The sequence below is a fragment of the Cervus elaphus genome, chromosome 18 (assembly GCF_910594005.1).
Source record: "Cervus elaphus chromosome 18, mCerEla1.1, whole genome shotgun sequence".
Classification (NCBI taxonomy): Eukaryota; Metazoa; Chordata; class Mammalia; order Artiodactyla; family Cervidae; genus Cervus; species Cervus elaphus.
The window spans coordinates 104,728,726-104,756,124 of NC_057832.1; the positions used below are offsets into that span (position 1 = coordinate 104,728,726).

The window sequence follows — 27,399 nt, forward strand, 5'->3', positions numbered from 1 at the left end:
AAAACATCCAGAACAGTGCCGTATGTTTCTAATTACCAAGCATAGTCACAGAGTAAAATCAGGCAACACTTTTTTTTTAGACTGATGGAAGCATTTAAATCAGCTCTGAATGTCAGTGTTTTCTAATTATGATGGAGGAGTGGCAAGGCATCTCCAAAGGCCTTGGAAATTTGATGTGTTCAACCCTGATTCTCTTCTTATTCATTGTTATCTCTTCTTTCTCCTTTTCCTTTGAACATCCCAGAAATTCCCTCAGTTACAAAGGCCTAATACCCTTCTTTCCAGAAACCAGATTGTCTTTCTAAGACAAGTTTCTTTTCCACTAGAAGAAAACAACCACAACTACAAAATAAGATAGAGCTTCATAGTGAACCACCATCCCCAAGGTTACTAAGAGTTCAACTGGAGGCAAGACCTTTTGATCATGTCTTAGCCAAGTTCCTCTGTTTACCAATTAAATCCAAAAATAAGCAATGCCCCGGAACCCACTTTAATTCAACAAGTGTAAACTTAGTGCTGACTCTAAGAAAAAAAAAATAGTTAAAAACTTTGAGGGTTGACAAAAATGAGTGATAATCACTAGGAGATCACAGCCTTCTGTGTGTTAGTCGCTCAGTCATGTACGACTCTTTGCAACCCTGTGAGTTATAGCCTGCCTGGCTCCTCTGCCCAAGGGATTCTCCAGGCAAGAATACTGGAGTGGGTTGCCATTTTCTTCTCCATACAGCCTTCTAGGGAAGACAGATATGTATTCAGTAATTAAAATGCAAGCTCCAATAATACAGGTATCAGTAAACACTCATGTCAGTGAATACAAGATTCAGAAATCCTGTCATCTCTGCTTGTCAGAAGCGGGCTTGCACTCCGAGCCATTCTTTATTTGAAGGAAAGTCCAGAAATTCCCAAGCTAACAAATGGGTGAAACTACCATCTAAATGATTCATGAGAAAGGAAGGAGGAAGCAGTCTAGGCACTTTTCAATTTATTATTTAACTTTGTTCATTTATATGTTTAGATTTATATGTTAATTTACATGTTTAGGTTTATATCTTAAATTGTGTATCTATTACGTTCGAGGGACATAATGGATAATGTCCCTCAGTTTGGTTTCAAAGCTTATCATCTTATATTACAAACTCCTAGAATATAGTCTCTAACTTGCTTCAAAATTCTAAAACACATTAAGTGCATTTGATGATCATGATGAATAGATGTTGAATAATTTACTAAGGAATAATTAATCCCCTGATTGTAATAGCATGTCCTTCATGTACAAAAATGTCACCAGTCCTAAGTATCACTAGGGCATACTGTTGAATTGTTCCCAGCAGTGTAAATGGATTTGCAGTGCTGTGTAAATTTACATTACATTTACACATTTACAATGTGTAAAATTACATTTACAGTGTAAATGGAAGCCCTGCCATGGGCTTCCCCATGGGCTCAGCGGTAAAGAATCCGCTTGTGATGTGAGAGACAAGGATTCAATCTCTGGGTTGGAAAGATCCCCTAGAGGAAGAAATGGCAACCCACTCCCATATTCTTTCTGGGAAAATCCCATGGACAGAGGAGCCTGTTGAGCTACAGTCTTGTTATTGTTAAGTCACTCAGTCATGTCCAACTCTTTGTGACCCTATGTACTGCGGCACACCAGGCATCCTGTCCTTCACCATCTCCTGGAGCTTACTCAAACTCATGTCCATTGAGTAGGTGATGCCATTCAAGCATTTTATCCTCTGTTGTCCCCTTCTCCTCCTCCCTTTAATCTTTCCCAGCATCAGGATCTTTTCCAGTGAGTCAGTTCTTTGCATCATGTGGCTAAAGTATTGGAGCTTCAGCTTCATTCTCAGTCCTTCCAATGAATATTCAGGACTGATTTCCTTTAGGATGGACTGATTTGATCTCCTTGTAGTCCAAGGGACTCTTGAGAGTCTTCTCCAACACCACAGCTCAAAAGCATCAATTCTTCAGCACTCAGCCTTCTTTTTGGTTCAACTCTCACATCCATACATGACTACTGGAAAAACCATAGCTTTGACTATACAAACCTTTGTTGGCAATGTCTCTGCTTTTTCCTATGCTGTCTAGGTTTGTCATAGCTTTTCTTCCAAGGGCTACAGTCTATAGTATCACAAAGAGTCAGACACAACTGAGCACATCTAAACTCTGTCACCTTACTAATGTCTTGTACTAGCAGGATACCCGGCTAAGGCTCTGGATCTTGTTGTTGATCACTAAATTGGAAATGTTAGATGAGAAACCAATCATGAAGAGCAGACTCATGGATTGCTGATATTTTTATAGCTGAGTAGACTGGAAAGGCCAGAGAGTCATGCACAAGTAAAACTACTGTTATGTAAAATATGATGACTTCCGTACCGTGTTTATAATTGGTGAAGTCCTATGGCCTCTGACCTGTTGTTCCACGTAAGCCACTCTTGGGTCTTGTTAAGCAATTCAAAGTGTGAGCTCTCTTCAGACAGTGTCTCAGCTTCTCTCGCATTCACTGAGCAGTCATTTCACTTTCTCAGTTGCAAGTGTGCTCAGAACAGCAAGACTGCAGATCTGAAAGATCTCCCATAGGTCAACAAAGAAGTTACTAATGAGAGGATTAAACGAGCACATCCCTGCTTTGAGAGGCTGGCCCATACCACACCCCTCATTTCCATTCCATTTACTCTAGGAGATATAAGGTCTTTGAAGACAGAGACCACATCTCTGAACTGTATAACCCCATGGTAAAGTCACTTCATATTAGGAGTTGGAAGGCCTTACAGCAGGCTGTCCAATAGAACTTTCTGTGATGATGGAATGTTCTCTGCACTGTCTTACATGGAAGACACATGTAGCCCCTAGACACATGTGGCCACAGAGCACTTGAAACGGGGCTGGTGAGACAGAGGCACTGAATTTCTAATTTTACTTAATTTTGATTAATTTAAATCACCTCCTATGACTAGTGACAACTATATTGAGCAATACAGCCTTAGAATCTCAAAAAATAGCTTTCCACTACTACCCTAAACAGATGGCCATTTCACCTCTTCCTGGCTATTTCCAGTAATTGGGTTCACATTTTCTCAGTAGCCCTACCCATTGTAGGATAGGTCCACTGGGACAAGGATCCTATCCTGATGTGACATCAGAATTAGCCTCTGGGATCAGGTATGCATTTAGAAAGCACATTTAGGAATTTTTAAATTATAGCTATGCATTTTTTTCTCACCTGGGCATAGATTGGTGGAGAATTTCTGTCTTTGCCGTAGCATTCACTCCCATGACTTTTGATGCTTTTCTCTTCTTTCTGGGCCAAGAGAGCAACAGTGACCATATGCCTTTGCTGATTTGATATGTTCTGTCCTGTGTCTTTTGGTCTAATTATCCTGGAGTTTGCTGTGAAAGAGTATTTCAAACTCTTGAAAAGGGTACCAAAGGAATAGTATTCCAAAATTTTAATTCTTTCTCTCTTACAAGAAAACTTTTCAGCTTGGTTTAGAGATTAGTCTAAATACCAGTCCCGGTTTTCCACTGACGGGCTGTGATGCAGGAGCTGATGCCACAGTCCTATTTATCTCAGTCTTCTTTCTTTAAATGGAGGTGAATCCACTTTTCTTACTTGGGAAGATCCAACAGTGAAATGCCACGGGATTGTGAACAACTTAAAGTACTCCAAATGGGTAGTAACGCTTGGGGATGAGACATAAAATTCCGAAGTGTGTGGTCTTCCCCAGTGTGAAGGCCAGTATAGATAAACACCATCCCTTCAAAAATCTAAAACGCCCAGTGTCCACTCCTCCTAAGGTGGAAAGGAGGCCATGAAGACATTGATTTTGGTAACATTAAGACTTCTGTTCTCCTGTTTTGCAAGTGGAGAAATTATGAATAGAGAAAAAAGTAATAATGAAAGACTGAGCAGAGGAGGAAAGAAGAAACAGGTTATAACATGTTAATCTACTCTTAGCAGGGCCTTGGGTTCTGTATTCCACTGATGAGAGAAAAGAAACAACTTAAGGAGGCAGAGTTCCTCAGTTTGATCCCATTCGTTTTTATTTCTGTGTTCCTGGTCTTCACACATGTGTCTTGGAGATTGCATTTTTTTTTAAAGTAGCATCGATTTTTGGAGCAAAATGGTGAAGATTGAGCTAAAGTTAAGTCCAAACTGTATGTTAGAATCCATGTGTTTATTTGGTTTTTGAGTCCCAAATGAACTATTTAGTTGAGAAAAGAGTAAAGCAGGTTGATAAATTGATTTTTTTAAAAGGACAAAAGTTCATTTTCTATCGTCAGAAAGAAAACACTGCCAGATCTACTGTGTAACTACTGCAAATGAGGGTTTATATAACTTTTGAGATTCATATATAGCCTATTACCTAGGTCTTTAATTCACTTTATAAACACTGATCAGTCAGTAAACCATAGAGATGATTCAGCTTGAGTTATATTTTTTACTCTCAGCATGGTAAAATCAAGAATAAAAATCTAAGTTCAAATCAGCTATAATTCCTGAGTGCCTGCTATGTCCCAAGAGTGAAAAGAGCTTTTAAAAGGCTGTATCTATTCATAAGTGGCCTTAAGAATGAAAGCATGTGGAAAGTAAATTACCAGTAACATATTTAAGTACTGGTTAGAACAACTAATAAGCCAGGGCAAGGCAGTACATTATTAATTACCAAAATTGAATGATGGATATCCAAGGAGTGAGATATCACTACCAAACTGGAGTCCTCAGGAAAGGCATAAAGGAATTGAAATTTGAGCCAGAAATGCATGACTGAATTGAAACTATTCTGTCTGATACTGTAACAGTGAATACATAATATTATGTGTTTGGCAAAACCCATAGAATGTACCAAAGTGTGAAGCTTAATGTAAACATGAACCTTAAAAACTAACAGAGGTGATAGAATTCCAGGTGAGCTATTTAAAAACCTAAAAGATGATGCTGTGAAAGTGCTACACTCAATGTGTCAGCAAATTTGGAAAACTCAGCAGTAACCACAGGACTGGAAAAGGTCACTTTTCATCCCAATCTCAAAGAAGGGCAGTGCAAAAGAATATTCAAACTACTGAACAATTGTGCTCATTTCACATGCTAGTAAGGTTATGTTCAAAATCCTTCAAGTTAGGCTTCAGCAGTACATAAGCCAAGAACTTCCAGATGTACAAGCTGGGTTTGGAAAAGGCAGAGGAACCAGAAATCAAATTGCCAATATTAGTTGAATCATAGAGAAAGCAAGGGAATTCCAGAAAAACATCTCCTTCTGCTTCATTGAATTCGCTAAAGCCTTTGTGTGGATCACAACAAACGGAAATTCTTTAAGAGATGAGAATACCAGACCACCTTACCTGCCTCCTGAGAAACATGTATGCCAGTCAAGAAACAATAGCTAGAACTGGACATGGAACAATGGAATGGTTCAAAATTGGGGGAATAGTACAACAAGGCTGTATATTGTCACCCTGTTTATTTAACATATGCAGAGTACATTATGTGAAATGCCGGACTGGATGAATCTCAAGCTGGAATCAAGATTGCCAGGAGAAATATCAACAACCTCAGATATGCAGATAATACCATTGTAATGGCCAAAAGCACAGAGGAACTTAAGAGCCTCTTGATGAGAGTGAAAGAGGAGAGTGAAGAAACTGACTTAAAACTCAACATTCAAAAAACTAAGATTATGGCATCCAGTCCCAACGCTTCACGGCAAATTGAAGGGGAAAAAGTAGAAGCAGTGACAGATTTTCTTTTCTTGGGCTCCAAAATCACTGCAGATGTGACTGCAGCCAAGAAATTAAAAGACACTTGCTTCTTGGAAGGAAAGCTACGACAAACCTAGATAGCATATTAAAAAGCAGAGATATCACTTTGCTGACAAAGGTCTGTATAGTCAAAGTTATGATTCTTCCAGTAGTCATGTATGGACGTGAGAGTTGGAAAAGACCCTGATCCTGGGAAAGATTGAAGGCAAAAGGAGAAGAGGGCAGCAGAAGATGAGACGGTTAGATAGCATCACTGACTCAATGGACATTAATTTGAGCAAACCCCGGAGACAGTGAAGGACAGGGAAGCCTGGTGTAACACAGTCCATGAAGTCACCAAGAGTCAGACACGACTTAGTGACTGAGTGACAAAAACAACAAATCAATATTATCTCGTTAATTATAACAAATGTACCACTGCAAGATTTTAGTAATGGGCTGTATTAGTTTGCTAGGACCGCTGTAACAAAGTACGACAAACTGGGTGGCTTAGCCATATGACCCAGCAATCCCACTTCTGGGCATACACACTGAGGAAACCAGATCTGAAAGAGATACGTGCACCCCAATGTTCATCGCAGCACTGTTTATAATAGCCAGGACATGGAAGCAACCCAGATGTCCATCAGCAGATGAATGGATAAGGAAGCTGTGGTACATATACACCATGGAATATTACTCAGCCATTAAAAAGAATTCATTTGAATCAGTTCTAATGAGATGGATGAAACTGGAGCCCATTATACAGAGTGAAGTAAGCCAGAAAGATAAAGACCAATACAGCATACTAACACATATATATGGAATTTAGAAAGATGGTAATGATAACCCTATATGCAAAACAGAAAAAGAGACACAGATGTACAGAGCAGACTTTTGGACTCTGTGGGAGAAGGCGAGGGTGGGATGTTTCGAGAGAACAGCATCGAAACATGTATATTATCTAGGGTGAAACAGATCACCAGCCCAGGCTGGATGCATGAGACAAGTGCTCGGGCCTGGTGCACTGGGAAGACCCAGAGGGATCGGGTAGAGAGGGAGGTGGGAGGGGGGATCGGGATGGGGAATACATGTAACCCCATGGCTGATTCATATCAATGTATGACAAAACCCACTACAATATTGTAAAGTAATTAGCCTCCAACTAACAAAAATAAATGAAAAAAAAATAGAATAGAAATTTATTATCTCATAGGTCCAGAGACTGGAAATCAAAGTGTCAGCAGAGTCCCTCTGAGGACCCCAGGGAATGTCTCACTCCTAGCTGCTCATAGCCTGAGGCGTTCCTGCCCCATCATATTCTCATGTGTTTGCCCATGATCTTCCCTCTGTGTATATCTGTCTCTGTGTCCAAATTTCCCCTTATTATAAGGACACCAGTCATACAGGATTAGGGCCCATCCTAATACTCGTCTTAACTTGATTACATGTGCAAAGACACAATTTCTAAACAAGGTCACATTCTGAAGTGCTGGAAGTTAGGACTTCAACATATCTTTTGGTGGGGAATACACAGTTCAGTGCAAACACAGAAACACTGGGTGGGGGTAAAAGTGAGGGAATATATGGGTACTCTGTACTTTCTGCTCAATTTTTCCTTAAACTATGTTGCTGTTCAGTTGCTTAGCCATGTCCAACTCATTGTGACCTCATGAACTGCGGCACACCCGGCTTCTCTGTCCTTCACTATCTTCCTGAGTTTGCTCAAACTCATGTCCATGGAGTCAGCGATGCCATCCAACCATCTCATCCTCTGTCGCCCCCTTCTCCTCTTGCCCTCAATCTTTCCCAGCATCAGGGTCTTTTCCAATGAATCAGTCCTTTGCTTTAGGAGGCCAAAGTATTGGAGTTTCAGCTTCAGCCCTTCCTAGGAATATTCAGGCTTGATTTCCTTTAGGATTGATTGGTTTGATCTTCTTCCTGTCCAAAGGACTCTCAAGAGTCTTCTCTAGCACCACAGTTCAAAAGCATCAGTTCTTCGGTGCTCAGCCTCCTTTATAGTCCAACTTTCATATCCATATATGACTACTGGAAAAACCATAGCTTTGACTATACAGACCTTTGTTGGCAAAATTATGTCTCTGCTTTTTAATACACTAGGTTTGTCATAGCTATTCTTTCAAGGAGCAAGTGTTTTTTAACTTCATGGCTGCAGTCACTGTCTGCAGTGATTTTGGAGTCCAAGAAAGTGAAATCTGACACTGTTTCCACATTTTCTCCATATATTTGCCATGAAGTGATAGAACTGGATGCCATGATCTTAGTTTTTTGAATGTTGAGTTTTAAGTCAACTTTTTCACTCTCCTCTTTCACCTTCATCAAGAGGCTCTCTAGTTTCTCTTCACTTTCTGCCATTAAAGTGGTATCATAGGCATATCTGAGGTTATTGATACTTCTCCCAGCAATCTTGATTCAGCTTGTGATTCATCCAGCCTGAAATTTCACATGATGTACTCTGCATATAAGTTAAATAAGCAGGGTAACAATATATAGCCTTGATGTACTCCTTTCCCTATTTTGAACCAGTTCATTGTTCCATGTCCGTTGTTCCTTCAACTTAAAACTACACTAAAAAATAATTTAAAAAAAAATTTTTTTTTAATTTAAAAAATATGATCCAGCACATAGCACATGTTTGATTCATGTTGGTTACTTTTGGAAGTTGCATTAACTTAGCATCCCTGACACAACAGATTTTATTCTTGATGTGTTCTGAGACCAGTGTTGGCACTGCCCCAAATTCCAAGGACCTCCTGCAATAATTCACCATTCACTTTATGATGATTTCAAGGTAGATAGAACTTAGCTTTCTCTACAGATTTCTCCCCCTAATAATGGAGTACTGGTCAGCTAACTACCACCTACTGCCTTGACTATCTTTACACCTGTGTGCATGTGTGTGAATACACATACTAACACATGCACATACACTCACACACACACAAGCACATATATACCCACATATGTGCACACACATGCACATTTAAGATGACTTCCTACCTGCTACCAACCCTGTCCCAAACAAAAGCAGAAACTAGTTCTTATAAAGGTGTCTCAGGAAATATCTCTAGTGAAGGCCACATACCCATAAAGAAAAAAAGAAAACTTTGCAAAGGTAAAATATAATAATAGTTATAATTCATAATATATAATTCATAATAATATAATAATTCATGATTGAAAGAGGCACATTGGAAATTAAACTCAATGTTTTTAAGAAAAAGAATCCTAGCTTGGATTTAATAAGTAGACTTTAATTCCCAGTACAGAGAGGGAAATGAAGAAAGGAGGAAACAAAGGAAGTATCACAGAATGAGACACATGAAAAAAGGAAATGACAGAAGAAATATTGATAAATATCTCCCCATCCCCCAAAAAGAAGTTGAGAGGGAAAAAGAAAGCAGAGAGAAGGAAAGGGAAGGAGGAAGCTTCAGGATGCTCTGGCATGGAGGAGAGACCACGACAGACACAACAGGAGGTCCACTCACAGCGCCATTCACCTGAGTCACCGGCTTGGTAGTGCCGTTGCCCAAAGGAAGGGCAGCATGTTAAGTGATTTGAAATCTCTGACGTTAACTTACTCCTTAATTGTACCAGCACAAACATGCCCTATTTTAAGAAAATCTGGTATTTGAGAACCCATATTGAAAAGACAGGTTTATCAGTAGGTGATGGTTCTCCTGCCTTTGTAAAATGCTTTTTCTCCCTTGACAAAAGGAGTTGCACCAAGGTTTTTCAGTAGCATGACTACAATCTCCCCAGCACAAAAATTTAGATTTTCATAAAGCTTTTCAAGAACCCATCTGTCACATTCGTGGATACATACCTCCCTTTGTCTGTGTCTGTCTTTCAAGCTACTCTGTCCACTCGCGACGCTCACGAGCTCACGAGCTCCGCTGTTTACAGAAGCTCTCTGCCTTGACATGTCATCACTTGCTTGATGAAGAGTTTGTTTCCTGTCCAAAGTTACTGGAAGGAGTTCAGCATCAACTGGGGGTCAGGGAGGAAATGAGAGATTCCTAGCTGAGGACATGGGAGCTGCTGCTTCCAAAAGGGGGGAAAATTCACTTACAGTTCTCCCCAGACCTGGCTCCCCTTATGAGGAACAGTGCCAGGGAGGTTCAGAGAAGCTCTGTGATGATATAAGGGTGTGAGGATTGAGGAGACTTCCAGCTCCATCCTACAGTGGGACCAGCAAAGAGCCATTTTCAGAAGCACAGACAACTTCCCCCCAAACACAGCGCGTGTCCCAAAAGAGAGTCATCCCGCACCACCCGGTACAGAAATGCGCTTCTTCCACCACCTCAAGGGTTACACACCCGCAAAGCAGGGCCCCGAAAGGCATCGTGTGTGTAGATGCTCCATTGAGCGCTCACTCCCTGTCTCTTCCTCCTAGTGCCTTACTTCATTCAATGAGCAAACACCTGGCTAGGTAGAGTTCCTATATGGTTGAAGAAGAAAAACACCCAAATAATAAAAGATGGGATCTGCTTGCAATGCGGGAGACCTGGGTTCGATCCCTGGGTCAGAAGATACCCTGGAGAAGGGAATAACAACCCACTCCTGTATTCTTGCCTGGAGAATCCCCGGGACGGGGTAGCCTCGCAGGCTCCAGGACATGGGGTCGAAAAGGGTTGGACATGACTGAGTGGCTAACAGACACGATAAAAGGTGAGGAGTAGGAGGAGGGAATGGGTCGGGGGAAAAATGTGCGTGGGTTGAGAGCCTGTGAGGGTGGCCAACCACAGTGACCACATGATGTTAATTAACTGCACTTCCCGAATGCTCCAGGATGCTGCTTGGCTCTGCCAGCCGTGCGCATCTTCGGCCTGCTTGGAAATGTTTGTTTCACCACTTGTAGGCACCTGCGCTAGAGGTATAATCTGAGAAAAAACCCAGCCGCCACTGCCAGCAAACCACCAGCACGACTCCTCGGCTTAATGAAGCTGGAGCGAGACCCAGAGGCTTAGAGGCTGCTCTTCAAGCTACTCAGATAAATTAAGAAAAGTGAAATTGTTTGCTTACAGACAGAACCTCTTTCTCCTGTTTCTGTTTGCTGTTGCTATAGTTATTCCAGAAGTGGTGTATATACAACAAAAAGACTTCACCGAAGAAAGGAAGGAGAAGCCTTTGCCCTCACTGCACCCAGCACTCAAGTCATGGAGGTTGGGTCCCACTGCCCAACCCACCCTGCATTTTGCTCAGAACAGGAGCCCACCCCAGGGAGACACATGGCCTCTCAGGAGACCCTTGAATCACTTTCTTTTTTTTTCCCCATTCTGATAACTATGGAGAGATCAGACTGAAAAATATAAAGAAAATTTCTCTTGGTTACTGAAGTAATTTTTCAAAAAAGAAAACTGATTTTTTCCCTTTATAACTAGCTAAGTATTTGGAAAGAACTCTTTGTAAGAGGCAGATAGAAAAACACTGAAAAATCAAAAATCCCCAAATAAACACCCGAATTTGAATTTCTAAAGGATTTATGAGCAGTATAAATAATACCTTAGGGAATAAGAAGGGAGGGGGAATTCAAGCGTTGCATCGTTTTGTTTTGGTTGGCTGAGATTTTATTTTTGTTTTTGTGGGGTTTTTTAAGGGGGGAAATGCTTGGAAAAATAAAAGCATCTAGTGATTTCAGAAGGTTTCTGAACTTGGCCTTAAAGTCTAAGTTTTGCTTTTCACTCCCCCACACAGAGATGCCATTAGCGGATGGCTTCAGGTTTTGCATGTCCCTCTCTTCTTACGCAGGGCAAATGGCTTGTCTCGTGTGCACAGAAAGGGCTGGAAAATATTTTTTGTGATCTGAGTGCAGCACAGAGTCTAGGATTCCAGAGGAAGTGGAGGCCTCCCGCTCCACACAGGAAACAATCTTCAAGCAGGCCTTAAATGCCAGATTCCAGGCCGAGTTTAACTAACCACTGACAGCTCTGTAAACAAAGCAAGGACAAAAAGAGCCCGCTTCCCCTTTTCTGGTAGTCATTTTGGGTTTGGGGGCTGCAGGGGAATTCTGGAATACTTGACTCCATGGCACAGAGACGCAGGAAAAGCGGACTCCTCAGCTGAAGAGCTGGAAAGGGAAGATCTTTCTGGGATTAAAACCATCACGGAGGAGGTAGGAAAGGAGAAAATGGTTGGGTTACAAAGAGCGGCGACTTCTGAGCTCTGAGAACAGTTTGATCATATGTAACTGCTTTGAAAAATGCTGCTGCGCTGTTTAGTCATGGTGCTCTTGCTGTGGTCTTTATTATCATTCTGATATTAATATTCTTTTAGGATATGCAAATTACACCTAGATGCTTGTATTATTTTATTTCTCTCTTTACTTCTGCTTTTCTCTTAGTTCCAGACATTCCTTTTCTTGCCACTTTTCTTTTTCTCACTTGTGTTCCCCTTTCCTCTTTCTTTGTTCACTGATTTTTATCACTTTGGTCTGTAGTTCAGCAGGTTACAAAGAACAATATCATTCAGTAGCTTTCGCGTGATCCCAGCAATATTTCAAGTCATCAGACCTCTCTGTCTCAAGATCTTTGCTTAAAAAAAACCTGTGATTCTGGAATTTTTACTTATTTGTCTCTAAGTTGCATGAATGGGACTGAATTTAGCCCATAAAGGATATGGCTTGGCTTGGGAGTCAGAAATTGATCCCTGGCTACCTCATTCATCTTCTAAAGTGTTTTTCTTAAGAATAAAGAAAAGGGGGATAAAATCATGGTGAAGGGCTGAGATGACTCATCTATGATATCGATTTTGCTTCCTCCCCTTTAGATCCAGACATTCTCTGGTCTCCCTAAACCTGAACCCACACAATGGATGATTTTGAACGTCGCAGAGAACTCAGGAGGCAAAAGCGAGAAGAGATGCGTCTGGAAGCAGAAAGGTAAGGTGTCTCTGTTCTGTTATCCACAATACTGGTTTCAGGCCTCGAAGAAAGATCACTGGCCTCAAGGGCCAAATGTATGGCATGCTAAACTGTTTGCAAAAGCAGTTATAGAAAATGTTCCCAGCCATTAAGACTCTAAATTCTGGGCAAACAAACATCAAGAAAAAGAGAGATTGGAGATTTAATTTGTGTCTTTCATATTACCCATAGACTTTTAAATGACAATGTATGGATAAAAGTTTTTAAATCACTTGTAATATTGAAATGCCCAAAAAAGTGACAAATATTGAATACTGAAACCATTTAGGAAATGGAAGTCTTCGGTCTGAAAGAATAAAGGCAATAAGGCCGGATGGACCTCAGGACACATTTTTATTCTTATGAGAAAAGCAGCCAAATCCAGTATTGGACATATTATGGGTTAGTAGCTGGCAGAGTATGTTATTGTGGAGATTCTAATTGAAAGTTGTTGTGTTGTGTGAGGCCTCTGTTGTCTTGACTTTCAAGGGCAGGTTGGGGAAATGAAGCAGTGACATATGAAGCACAGGACATAAAAGCATCTTTTAAATCTTTAGGCCTCGGAGCAAAGGACAGCGGCATTTAATGTGACTTAACTCAGACATTTGTTGAGAAAGCAGAATAGGCATTCACAGAAAGAAAAATGTTAAACAATTATTTAAAATCAAATAGATTTTTGCCTCATAATATTAGTAATTCCAAAAGATGGTACTAAGATAATACCTTAGTGATTCTGTAGTAGAAAACTAGAAACTTACACTGATAGCAAAATATGTTTAAAGCATGTACTAAATTGCTTCAGTCATGTCTGACTCTTTGTGACTGGTAGCCTGCCAGGCTCCTCTCTCCATGGGGATTCTCAAGGCAAGAATACTGGAGTGGGTTGCTGTGCCCTCCTCTAGGATTTAAAGCATGGGATCTACTTATTTGTGTAGAGAATTCAAAAGAAGAAGGTAAGATTACTGCCTTTGATGAAGTTGGTCAGAGTAGATTGCTGTATGCCACATGGTACCATGAACAGTATCTGGGCTCCGTAGGTTCAGATCCCACCTCTCACTTATGAGCTTTGTGGCCATGAGCAAGTGACTTCTCTCTACACCACAGCCGCCTTATTTGTAAATAGGCATAATATCTATGCAGCTTCTGTGGTTGTTGTGAAGATTATTGAACTTAATCAATGGCCTAGACTAGTACCTGGCACATAAATATATGTTACTATTTTTTTTACTGGAGTGTAATTGCATGACAGTGTTGTATGTTTCCACTGTACAGTGAAGTGAGTCAGCTATATGTATGCATGGACCCCTCCCTCTTGAGCGTCCCTCCCACCCCACCCCCACATTTCACCCCTCTAGGTCATCACACAGCACAGAGCTGAGCTTCCATGCAATACAGCAACTTTCCACTAGTGCTTCCCACTATACACATGATAGTGTACATATGTCAACGCAACTTTCCCAGTTCATCCCACCATCCCCTTACCCTGCTGTGTCCACACATCCATTCTCTACACCTTCATCTCTATTCCTGCCCTACAAACAGACTCATTTGTACCATCTTTCTTGTATGTTATTATTTGTCAAAACCATTATCCTTAGCTAAACAAGTAAGAAACAACAGAGCAATATAGCCAGAACTAAAAAGTAATGCCAGGAAAAGGTAGTTGTCATACTGTGAGGAAACTAGGCAGGAAAAGCTCCCTGGAAGTGGAGGGTCATGGAGGAAGTTAACAATGGTGATGATGAACGAATACAAGGCGGGGCTGTGTAGAGGAGGCAGTGACATCTGCAGAAGCTCAGAGGTGGGAATAAGAATCCTAGTGCAAGAAACCTGTTGAGTGCTTCAGGAAGAATGAGTTAGATTTGTGTATCTTGGGTGTTTCTATTTCACATAAAAGGCAATAGACAGAGACTTTGCCAGGAATGAAAACATACTGGGGGATGTTATCTATAGTGGGCTAGAGTGTGGGGGTACTGGAAGGGTTAGTGTTGAACACCCGATGATGAGGACCCAATCAGGGCAGCAAATATGGAAATGAAGATCAGTGTGAGCACCTTTAGAGGGAGAATTAGCAAATCTTTCAGGAGAGGGAGAAACTCAAGACAATCCCACAGACTTTAAGTCTGGGAAACTAGAAGGGGAAACTGGGAAGTGTTGCACGCTTGGGTAGGCATGGGGAGAGTGCTTAATTTCAGGTAGAAACCACATCCAAAAAGAGATTTCCTTCAGGCGTTGAGAGAGAGACATTCGAATCTTTGTTCAAAAGGGGAGAAAAATTATTATTGGAGAAGTCAGTTTGGGCAGACTCAGTGTAGCAATGGTAGCACAAAAACAGAAAATGGATGGTAGCAATGGCGATGTGAAAGCAAGTGGAGACAGAGAGAGGTCATAATACATAATGGATGGACTCCCCTAGTGGCCCAGTGGTTGAAACTTTGCCTTCCACCTCAGGGTGCAGGTTCAATCCCTGGTCAGGGAGCTAAGACCCCACATGCCTCATGGCCAAAAAACAAAGCAGAAAACAGAAGCAATATTGTAACAAATTCAATAAAGACTTTAAAAATGGTCCAGATCAAAAAAGAAAAAATAATCTTAAAAAAAAAATAAAAGATGAAATGGAAACCATCACAGGAGACGAAAAATCAAGGAGAGGAGGAGAACCCAGGAGGGCATGGGGCAACCATGATAAGTATACATGGAAGTCTTATAGGGGTGTCCAGACCCATCGGAGTGTACCTCTTATCCTTTCCAATGATGTGTTATGTGACCTCAGTTTCTCCTGAAAGTTTACAAGATGCTGTACCCTGCTGCTAGGAACAGTGAAAAATGGGGAAATATACATAGACATAGCTTCCATCTTTATGTTCCTCATGATATGCTAGGAAACCAAAGTGCAGCAGAATCAGAATACAGACCAGGCCAGGACCAGGGGGCAGATCTAACAGAACTGGGGCTAGAGGGAGTCAAGAGTGGGTACAGGAAGCTGGGCATCAGATTAGATCAGTATCTTCAACTTCTTCCTTGGTTGTGTGAATTGGGAAATGGGGACTCAACAGGAGAGGAATAATACAACAAACTTGTGGTTACACCCATATGATAACTACAGTGAATGAGCTAGGTCCTTTTAGAATTTTGCCTAAGAATTTTCCATACATCTACACAGTTCATTCCTTCCAGTTTTTTGTTTTGTGTGGAAGGATACGTCTTCCTTTAAAGTCAATTGTAAAAGAAATGTACCCAGTAAAGCTTAATTAGGTAACCTAAAACAAATTCACACAAATCTGTACTACCCTTGTTTAACTTACATTTCTTCAGGGATATTATAGCTCATGTGACTCCTTTTCTTCCTTTCTTTCTTTTCTTTCTTATTTTTAGAGAAATTCTTAAGTACTTCCTTATATTTGTACTTATTAAGGGGAACAATTTAGTTATGTTATTCTGTAATTTGTTAAGCAAGCCCATGTTCACCCTATAGGATTTTGTAAAATCTGATCATTTATGGAAATGGTGAAGGTCAGGCTTTATGGTCCAGCCAACTTTGATGGGAAATTTCAGGGTGTGCACAGGAAACAGATGTCCAGAATCAGGAATTAAGCGCCATCTAAAAGCATCTGAAAGGGCATAAGACCCTGGGCAAGTCTCTCTTCTTTTAGCTTTAAAACTTGGCTTCTTCATCTGTGACTGGAGTAGGGGATTGGCGGTAATTTTTATTTTCCTTTAGCTTTTGGTATTGTCTAATTTTTACAATGATCATGTGTTTCTTGGCTTAAAAGCAAATAAAACAATAAGGCAGATTTCCATTTTGAAAAATAAGATTCTATGGGCTTTGGCATTGTACCTGGGGTCAGGATGGAGAAGATCAAATTCTTCCTTGGGTTTATAGAACTAAAAGAAAGAACTCAGCCTTGATCTAGAATGGTCCTAAAGCTCAGAGCCGCAAGCTCATTCATTCACTCACCCACTCATTCAACAAATTTTACTGGGCTTCTACTCTGCTTCAAGTTTTATTTTGGGGCACTGAGGATAGACCAACAGAATGACAGAATTGGGAAAAGTGTGCTTAATGCTTCTCAACCTGTGTAAAACCAGGTGGTGATCAGGCAACTATACTTATATGTCCTTAAATGTAATATGTACTCTGATATTCATTGATAGTTTTTAAAGAATGCTTATTCCCTTTGTATGCTGTACCCCTGTAGAGAGTGTGGGGAAATGGTAACGCAGAGAAGAGACTGTTGACTTTTCCTCTTCTTACCCACAAAGCCTTTCCAAATAAAAATACCCCGTTATTTTAATTAGTTGTTATTGAGTTTGACTAGCAGGTGCTGTTCTACTTTGCAATGATAAATAATTTAAAACTTGTACTCTCACCAGATGTTAAAACCACAAATTAAAATAAACCAGATTCTTTACATGTTTTATTCCTCAGAAATAGAGTTTTTAAAAACATTACTGAAAAATGTGACTGTATATTTCGGGCCATGCTGGCTTTTCAGGGTTTGGGACTGACAGGTCTTCACTGCATCTCAACCGCCTTGAGACTCCTGTGCTCACACCTCATTCCAAGGGTTTGCAGTCCAGTGCATTTCAAATCATTTGCCTGCCATCACCTAGACTGGGAACCTAGTTATATCAAAAATATACTTCCCTTCTTTGTCCTACCCTTAACCTATGCATCTTTTTACTACTCACTTGTCCTTGTCCAACATACTCTGTATTTTTACCTGGAGAAGCATATGGACAGAAGAGTTTGGCAAGCCCCAGTCCATGGGGTCACAAAGAGTCAGACATGACTGAGCAACTAACCCTTGTCCTTCACTTGACTTTCAGTCCTTCACTTGACTTTCACTCTGAGTCCTTAAGATGAAGACTTTAGAGTTGGTAAAGGAAGTACTTCATTCAGTCTTTAGATCTGGTAAAAATCCAAAGACTATCTATTGTATCTGTTCGGTACAAAAAAGTATGGAATATCTCTAAAGTACAAGACACTATATTGAACCAAAGGGATGAGTTCTCACCAATCCAGGCATTATCCCAATAGCCACAAAGCGCGTATCATAAATGAATTAGTAACTTTAGAGCCAACTTGATTAAAAGGGGAAGAAAAAAATTTCAATAGGCAGAATGAATTCAGCAGGTAGTCTGTGAAAATCCTAAATGTTTTGTTTCTAAGGAAAAATGCTATTTGTATACATCTCAAATTAAACTGTACTTCTGAATCAATTACCTATTTGAACAAATAAGCATTTTGTTTTTCTGTCTATTATTCTTTACCTATGTCAAGGGGATACAAAATGAATAGGTATATTCATTCATTCTGCTTCCCTTTCTGTTTCTTTTATTTCAATCCCTTTCTACCTCTGTTTCTGTATTCCTTTTCTTTCTTTATGGCATGTGGGATCTTAGACCCCAACCAGGGATCGAAGCCGTGCACTTTGCAGTGGAAGCGTAGAGTCTTAATCACTGGACCACCAAAGAAGTCCTGTCTCAAAAAAAAAAAAAAAGAAGTTCTGCCTCTATATTTCTTAGTGCATCTTGATGTGTTTTCCTCTGGTCCATGTGCATCTTTATCAGTACTCAATCCACTTGTTTCTATTTCCATCTCCTCCTAATTATCCTGGATTATTCATAAACGTCCTTTTGTATCATCAGGGAATACATTTTCAAAGGGGAAAATGTAGGGTAAAGGGATACATTTTCAAAGAGGTCAAGTTCAGCTCTCTCTCTGTTCAACAAGTACCCCCCCCCAAATGCCAAGCATTTTATGTGTATCTGGCAAAGATGGACTGGACACCAATAATACATGTGTGTGAATAGAACACACATTCTGTGTAAACGAAGCAACATGGATAGGCCTACCAGTGAGAGGCAGTAGAGCTTAGCAGTTAAGAGCGTGGACTTGAGCATTACACAGCTGTGCTGTCAAATCCACTGTCTGCCGCTAATTAGCTACATGATCTTACATATTATTCATTCTTCCTAACATTCTTTTTCATTTTCTGTAAAATGGGGGAAATAAGACTATCCACTTCATAGGGTTTTTGTGGGGATATAAAGAGATAATACATGCAAGTATTAACACAGTACTAATCATCTAGTGTTTATTATTTAAATAATAATTTACTATTATTTAAATAATTATTTATTACTCATTGGATTACTTTTATTTATTGACTGTTATTCAATCAACATCAATATTAAATTACCCATCTAATCTGATTCTATGCAACACACAAAGAATTGAAGAAATCTTTTATATTTACCATAAAACAAAACAAAATAAAAAATATGAAGGTTTTGTTTCTACACTTCTCAAAGGACACAGGAACCTTAGGAAGTTGAGAAGCAGGAATTTGCTGTTGAGTGAAGAGTTTTGAGGATGTGACTAGTAACAAGGTCTGTCTCAGTAAGAAGTTCAGTTCAGTTCAGTCGCTCAGTCATATCTGACTCTTTGCGACCCATGGACTGCAGCATGCCAGGCTTCCCTGTCCATCACCAGCTCCCGGAGCTTGCTCAAACCCATGTCCATAGCTTCAGTGATGCCATCCAACCATCTCATTCTCTGTCGTCCCCTTCTCCTCCTGCCTTCAGTCTTTCCCAGCATCAGGGTCTCTTCAGATGAGTCAGCTCTTCACATCAGGTGGACAAAGTATTGGAGCTTTAGCTTCATCATCAGTCCTTCCAATGAATATACAGGACTGATTTCCTTTAGGATTGACTGGTTTGTGAACTCTTCATTAAGAAGAGTTCACACAAATTTAAACTGAGATCTTCTATTACATTTGGACTAAAGGGTTTTGAGCTTTGAGGTATCTGCTGGGAAACCTGCAGTGATGGTTTATCCATGAAGAGAGCTTCAGTGAGACATACTTTTCCCTGCATTTAGCTTGCTTTCAAAAGCAGCTCTCTCGCTTCTCAAGACGTGCACTCATTGCATTCCCAGCTCCTGCTTTCCATACCCGAATGTGAGTTTCTCTTTCTGATCAGAAGAACGGCTGCTATTGTACAGTTTTTATCAGATTCAGAGGTTCATATATGTAAATAAAGGGAGCGAAAACACTCATGCTGTTGTCATCATTCACACATTTTTATAGGCCTCTGAGATATACTGATGACTAGACATTTGAAAGTAAATATTTTTATTTCACTAAAAAAAATACAATTTTTTAAAGTTCACTGAGGCTAAGTAGTGGCCTCCCAGAACTCTATCATTGAAACCTTTTTACATGATTTAATGGTGTGACCAATCAATGATTATACAAAAACACTTTTATTTACAGAGCTTAGTGCTGTGACATTGAAATTTCAAATCAAAGAAGTTTTTTGTTACTCTGTAATCAGAAAATTGTTTCCCATTAGGAAGTTAATAAAGTATTCCTTTGAAACTGTCTAAATTAATAGAGGAGCTAAATTTGCTCAAAACTTCCCTTCAGTTCTCTCAGCAAATTCATCACTCCAGGGGAGCAAAAAATTGTTAAGATTTGTATCTGCATTTTTACTTTTAAGTTAAAAGATTTTTTTCAAGTAATTCATTTGAAAGAGATTTAAAAATATTTCTGTAAGGTTCTTATATTTATTTGATGTTGTGTAGGGTCAGCCTAACTTGAATGTAGGGGCACTGAGAAAAAGAGGTAATTTTCACTTAAGGGATCTTTAATTATTTATTTGTGTCTAGTCACATGAAAAATCAAAATATATACACATATTCATATTCTTTCTCTCTTTCTCATGCACCATAAATAGACATTATTTATTGCCTCTATTGATATGTAAATGATCAAATTATAAACGATGAAGATGGCATAGTTGGACCAATTTCCACTAACCTAACAATTCCTCTGGTCCTAAAAGTATCCTACTTTATGATGATCAGTAGATCAAGAATTCAGGATCTGCTTAAGATGACACTTGTTCAGTAAGAATGAAAAATCCAGATTCTTAAGGACTTCACATGCTGACCCATAACTTCATTCTTAGCTGGAAAAAAAATGTGGCACATACATGAGTCAATATACTTATAGTTTAAAATAGCACTGAAAAAAAAAGAAAAAGAAATAAAATAGTACTGAAATTTTCTAAACAATTTATATATGTGACTTATAGTGTATCAGTCTTCACTCACCTGAGGAGAGACGGGACAATGTAGTGGTTAAGCATGTGAATGATGAAGTCTGACAGACTTGAGTTCCAATCCTGACTTTGACAACTACTGGTTGGGTAACCTCATGACAAATAACTTAAACATCTCATGCTTCAATTTCTTTATGTATAAAAATGGGGATAATTATTCTACCGTACAGGATCATTGTAAACAATAAGCTAGTTAACCCATGTAGGGAAATTAACACAATGACTGTCATAGAGTATATGCTCAATAAATGTTAGGTGTTATTATTAAAGTCATATTAATGTTTTGGTAGGCTTTTGGTACAAAATAGTATTTTACTGGGTTTGAATTTTCACTGGTCTGTCAGGCCAGTCATTATGATTTGTTTCATCCTTCTTTTCTATACTGATCTGTATACTTGCTAAGACACTTGCTAAGATACTTGCTGAATACTTTCTACTGAAGTTGGGAAAGAATGAAAACTTCTGACCATAAATAAGTCTACTGCACAAATACAATTGCTGTATGAATATTTCAAAATCACATCTTGTAGCTATGAAATTAATCAATTCATTCATTATGTCTTTATCTTAAATATAGCATATAAAACTTAACTCAGAATATTACCTGAAGAGTTCAATTCAGCAAAAATAGTTCTCAAGTTGAAAAAAGTATAACCAGATTTTTCATCCAGTGTTAAAAAGGAAAAGGAACCATCGTTTGTTTAGTATCAGCCACGTGCCAGGCTAGGTGATGCACTTTATACACTCTGTGTGTGTGTGTGTGTGTGTGCGCGCTCACTCAGTCATGTATGACTCTTTGCAGCCCCATGGGATGTAGCCCACCAGGTTCCTCTGCCCATGGAATTTTCCAGGAAAGAATACCAGAGCAGGTTACCATTTCATACCCAAGGATCTTCCACACCCAGGGATCAAAACCGCATCTCTTGCATCTCCTGCATTGGCAGGCAGATTCTTTACGTCTAGTGCCACTGGGAAAGCCCCTATACACCTTATATCATTTAATTATCAAAACAACTGTATGATATTATCTTAGTTTGTTCACTCTGTTATAACAGAATACCATAGATTGAGTGGTTTACAAACAATAGAACTTTATTTCTCACAGTTCCAGAGGCTAAAATGTCCAAGATAAAGGCAACTGCAGAATCACTGTGTGGTGAGGGTCCACTTCCTGGTTCATAGACAACTGTCTTCTCACTGTGTCCTCTCCTGGCAGAAGGGGTGAGGGAACTCTCTGAGGTCTTGTTTAAAGAGAGCACTTACCCCATTCATGAGGGTTCCACCTTCATGACCTAGTCACTTCTCAAAGTCCCAAACTCTAAATACCATCACATTGGGGATTAGGTTTCTACATATGAATCTAGTGGGAGGACCCATTCAGTTTGCAGGAGACCTGAATATTATTATCCCTATTTTATAGCTGAGGAAACTGCATGTCTGAAAGCTTAAGTTATATATCCAAATTCATACAACTGTGGACCACAGTCTGGTTCTGCCTGCCCCAAGTCTCAAAACCTTTTCACTGTCATAAATTGATCAATAGAATTTTTCATGTTTCAACTGGTTGTCTTGGCTGAAGATCCATCATCTCTACAATGCCAAAATAACTCCCTAAGATGAGGAGGGGAATCATTCAACGAAGTTATGTGGCAACAGAGAAAATGAGGTTATTGGGCTTAATTGAACTGCCCTGCTTATTCAGGTAAATTACTTACATGTGTAGACAAAGTCATTGTTTTCTTTGCCCTCAAAAAAAACGCCCATGTTATTCCCATTTCACAGAAAAATAGAAACAGAGAAGATCAAATTTTCTCCCTCCTAGCCAAAGGAGGTTGTTGGCATAAATCTTCTTGACTTTTCTCTGGATTTTTCTCAATAAGATTGTGTTCACCATTAGGACGGGACTTAGTCATATCATCACTCATGAAATCTTAAGGCTGTCACTAACTTTATAGATAATCTGCTTCAGTGGAATGTTACTTTTTCATTTTTGGACCACACACTACTTTGAGTCTCTGATGAAAGCTATAGACGCTCCTCCAAGAAAAATTTATATATGCACCCACAAAACTTGGCACTTACTTACTTTCAGTGGTGTCATGGTCCTCCATCCACAGACCTCATGGGGGCCCTTGGACATGGGGCCAAGAATCCCTGATCTAATGAATTTTAAAAGTTCATTTTACATAAGAAGAAACCTATCTCAAGGGATGCGGACCTCCTCAAGATCACCCAGCTAAGCTGGGGCAGAGCCTGCTGGCACAGTGCAGGCTCCTGAATAAATGGAATTGTTGATAAAGGTGCCATGGCTATTGATTAGGAAAATACAGCATGCTTTGGGGAAAATAGTGTATATTACAGTGTAAGATGTTTTTTAAATTTAAAAACAGCTTTTGGATAATATTACAAAATAAGAGGAGATTGTAAGATTACTTCCCAGGGAGTAAAATGAAAAGCAAAGAAAGATAAGTAGATAGGCACAATGAAAAGTTAGTTGTTAGCAACTAGGAATTGAACTTTGCTGTCTTAGTCAAGAAGGAAAAGAAAACTGTGGTGATTTTCCAAGGAGAACCCTGTTGCCATCAATTTTGGAAGTATTTTATTTGACATACGTTGTCTTGGCAAGATTTCTTTATACCAAGCTTAATTATGATTCTAAGTTATTATGTAGGATTTCTCCATCCTTACCAGTTTCACCTGAGCAATTCAAACTCATCAAAGGATGTCTCTCTATAAAAATGAGAGCGGTAAGAACTGATATGATTAAAGAGGATCTTGTGTTTCACCTTTATCACTACAATCTTTTGGGAGAATGGGCAGATTTGAGTGGGACACAGACATGAGGATGTCTCCCAGAAAGCAGAATCATGCAGACTTGGGAGCGAGTCCTGGCTGAGTTAGGAAAGATGATTCTACTTAGTCTCTCTGAGGCCATTTTCTGGTCAGAAAAATGGCCTCATAACAATTCCTCCTCATGGGGTTTCATATAGATTGCAAAGCACTAGGTAGATAGATGACTGCTGCTGCTGCTAAGTCGCTTCAGTCATGTCCAACTCTGTGCGACCCCATAGACGGCAGCCCACCAGGCTCCCCTGTCCCTGGGATTCTCCAGGCAAGAACACTGGAGTGGGTTTCCATTTCCTTCTCCAATGCAAGAAAGTGAAAAGTGAAGTCGGTCAGTCGTGTCCAACTCTTAGCAACCCCATGGACTGCAGCCCACCAGGCTCCTCCGTCCATGGGATTTTCCAGACAAGAGTACTGGAGTGGGGTGCCATTGCCTTCTCCGAGATAGATGACTGATGATAGACAAATGGATAGATAGATGATAGTAGAATATATATGCTATATATGACATGAATACATGATACCTTGATATGATTAAAAAGTGTAAGTGACAGTGTTAGTTGCTCAGTCATGTCCTACTCTTTGCAACCCCATGCACTATAGCCCACCAGGCTCCTCTGTGCATGGAATACTCCAGGCAAGCATACTGGAGTGGGTTACCATGCCTTTCTCTTGGGAATCTTCCAGACCCAGAGATCAAACCTGGGTCTCCTGCATTGCAGGCAGATTCTTTACCATCTGAGCCACCAGGGAAGCCCCATGATTAGTGCATGGTAAATGTTACCTGTCGGTGCTAGTTTTCAGCTGGCTAGAAGACAGAGTAAGGAAGGAGCTATTGGGAAAGCCCCCTCCAGAGTCATCTCCCAAGAAACTCGACCCCTCTCCAGCAACATTCTGGGGTTTCTGAATCACTGAGCATGTACACAGACCCCATGTCTTCAGACAATCTGGTTTCCAATCTACTCCATTTCAAATCTGTTCTGGCAGTCACTTGAAAGTGATGGGAGAGTTATGGATATGAAGTCTCCATGCTGAAAAGAAAATCTACCTCCTTATTTTAAAGTCTTTTTTTCTGCTATACTAGTTTGAAGCCAAGATAAAAATATAGGGTAGTCTGGTATCTAACATATCAAGATTTTTTATCTTGATAATTTATGTATTACTTAATCACATATTCTAAACAGGGTTTTTTTTTGTCTAGTTGAATTATGGTCTTTTTTCATATTACATAATTGTGGTTTCAATACAGCTAAAGAAGTAACTTAAAGACTCTCAACATAAAACTATACTAATAAAATAAAGAAGTTATGTGCCTAATTTTTGCAAAATAACTTTTCATCACTTTATTCTAAATTAGTGATTTTATTCATTTTAGTTATGAAAAGCCAATACATACAAAATAATATTATGTAATGTATACAGAGATTATAGGGCTTCCCCGGTGGCTCAGGAGAGTGCAGGAGACAAAGTCTGATCCCTGGGTTTGGAAGATCCCCTGGAGAAAGGAAACGGCAACCCATTCCAGTATTCTTGCCTGGTAAATCCCAATCCATGGGGTTGCAAAAGAGTCAGACACAACTGGGCAACTAGACAACAACAATATAGAGGTTATAAATCATTGTAATGCATACATTATAAACTTGTCGTTCATCTTAAGACCTAGAACATTTCTAGTACCACTGAAACTCCCTCTCCAACCCCACTCCCTTGCCGTGCCCCCCCCGCCACCCACAGAGGAAACTAGAACCTTGAAAAATAAAATTCTAAATAAGATAATATGAACTTAGGTGATAGTTTTTCTAGGACCCTGTGATCCAAAGTTTTCCAAAGATTCTTTCCAGACTCAAGTGAAGGTGTTCATGAGAAGCCCACTGTTCTCTGAGAGGGCAACAAATTTGCCTTTCTAAACATTGAGGACCAAAGAAGTCCTTCTATGTCTATAGCTGGGAACTTTGGAGAAGTATCACAAACAAAGAATTTTCTACAAGCAAAGAATGTTCATCAAAATCAAATAAAATGTAATGAAGACTATCAAATATGTATGTTGAATACATCTATTCTGCTCACTGGTTTTCTGATTGACCAGCCTAGTATAAGAGATCTGCATTGCAGCCATCATTTGACCAGGTGGGAATGTTGGACAGGAATGATTACAGACTATTCCAAATTCTTATTCAAGGGAAATCTATCTCAATTGCTTTGAAGTCTTCTAGGGAAATTCTTGACCTTTATTAGCCCAAAAGTTCTTAACATTGTTACAAGAACATACCACTGGATGTGAAACATGAGCATGCTGGAATGAACAGTGGCTATATAAATGGATTCTCATCCATCTGTGAATGAAGTTAAAGAAGAATAATGTGCATACCTTAGGAACAAAACCAGTTCTTTTCATGAATTTGCTATATAATAGGTAATGTTCATCAGGAGTCGGAAAATCAGTTTTCAGTCCATAAATCTTCATTAATATTCAGATTCTTCCATTTAAAAATCTTTATGAGACTGTGAAAAAGTATAAATTTGAACTATTTGTAAATAAAGGATTTGACTAATATGTTAAATATGCAAGCTGCATTCCATGGCTTAGTTATTACGCACTTGAGAGAACAACTTTTTAAAGAATTTTGGAAGAATTCACCCTCATTTAAAGGCTTAATTTGCTAATTATAATTAATTTTTATGTATGCAAATTTTAAACAAGTTTCTAATGTTCTGTTAGTCTGGTTGAAGTCACCAGACATTCTTGAACATATTTTCAAAACAGAATTTCTTTCAAAATATTACATAATTTGTACGGGCCTTCCTTTCAGTTGGGCTTCCCTGGTGGGTCAGATGGTGAAGAATCTGCCTGCAATGCAGGAGTCCTTTCAGTTACTCTAGATTAGTGAGATTTGACATTACATCTGAGATTATTACCAACTAAATAAATTAAAATGTGAGGGTGTATTTTCCATTTAAATAACCCCCTACATCACATACAGTTCCTTTGTTGGAATAAAAATCTTGGTAAAATACACATCAGCCTCTATAAATAGCAGCCATAAGCCTGTACATTCAGGAGAGTCTCCAGAGAGTGTATTTTAAACTGCACATTGTTTAGAATAGGAAATTCTTCTGATGTTCATATTTTCCATTGTGAGTGACATGGTCTATTCCATGTCACATTTTTACTGGCTTCCATCTTCTTATACCATTTAGGGATCCAACTGGTAGATTCCAGAAGATTGCTCAATATGTAGTCTGTGTCTTACTGCCCATGGGAATTCTGCATAATGAGGGGCTCTCCAAATGAAAACTAGATAACTTCCAGAGCTGGGCCCAGCAACTAGGCCACTGAAATAGTCCTTTATCTTTGGAGCTAGTAATTCTACTGTGCCCATTCAGTATAATAGCAGTCAATCCATTTTTCATTCCCACAGAAAGCTTTGCACTGTTGGCAGGACTTTCTGGAGAAATCAAGAGACTAATATGGAAAATTACTGAGCAGGAAGTGAACAAACAGACAAACATGATGAGATGATGGGTTATCATGCAGATTCCAAGACAAGGAGCCTCAGCAGTTATAATTACACTTCATCTTTCCCAAGGCACTCTTGGCAGCCATACTAGCTCTATGCCTCTGCCCACTCTTTCCTTGAAGAGTCCTTCTGTTTCTCTAATCAAAACTGTTGTGTAAATCTAACTTTTTTTAGTAGGGGCCCATTTTGGAGATCTAATATTCCCTCACCATTTCTCCTTCCTTGATGAAGAGGATGAGAAAT

The 27,399-nt window shown here is 39.5% G+C and overlaps 1 protein-coding gene across 8 annotated transcripts in view; it reads left to right on the forward strand.

Moving 5' to 3' along the window:
- CALD1 (caldesmon 1) overlaps positions 1–27,399 on the forward strand; it is a 227,643-nt gene that overhangs the window by 111,230 nt on the left and 89,014 nt on the right. For 7 of the 8 annotated variants that reach the window (XM_043872933.1, XM_043872935.1, XM_043872934.1 and 4 more), the window contains one exon: positions 12,532–12,643. In XM_043872933.1, the coding sequence (XP_043728868.1) occupies positions 12,573–12,643 (71 nt within the window). In that variant the 5' untranslated portion in view covers positions 12,532–12,572. Of the gene's footprint in view, positions 1–11,465; positions 11,879–12,531; positions 12,644–27,399 lie in introns of those variants that run through there. The other variant, XM_043872937.1, reaches the window with a different exon arrangement.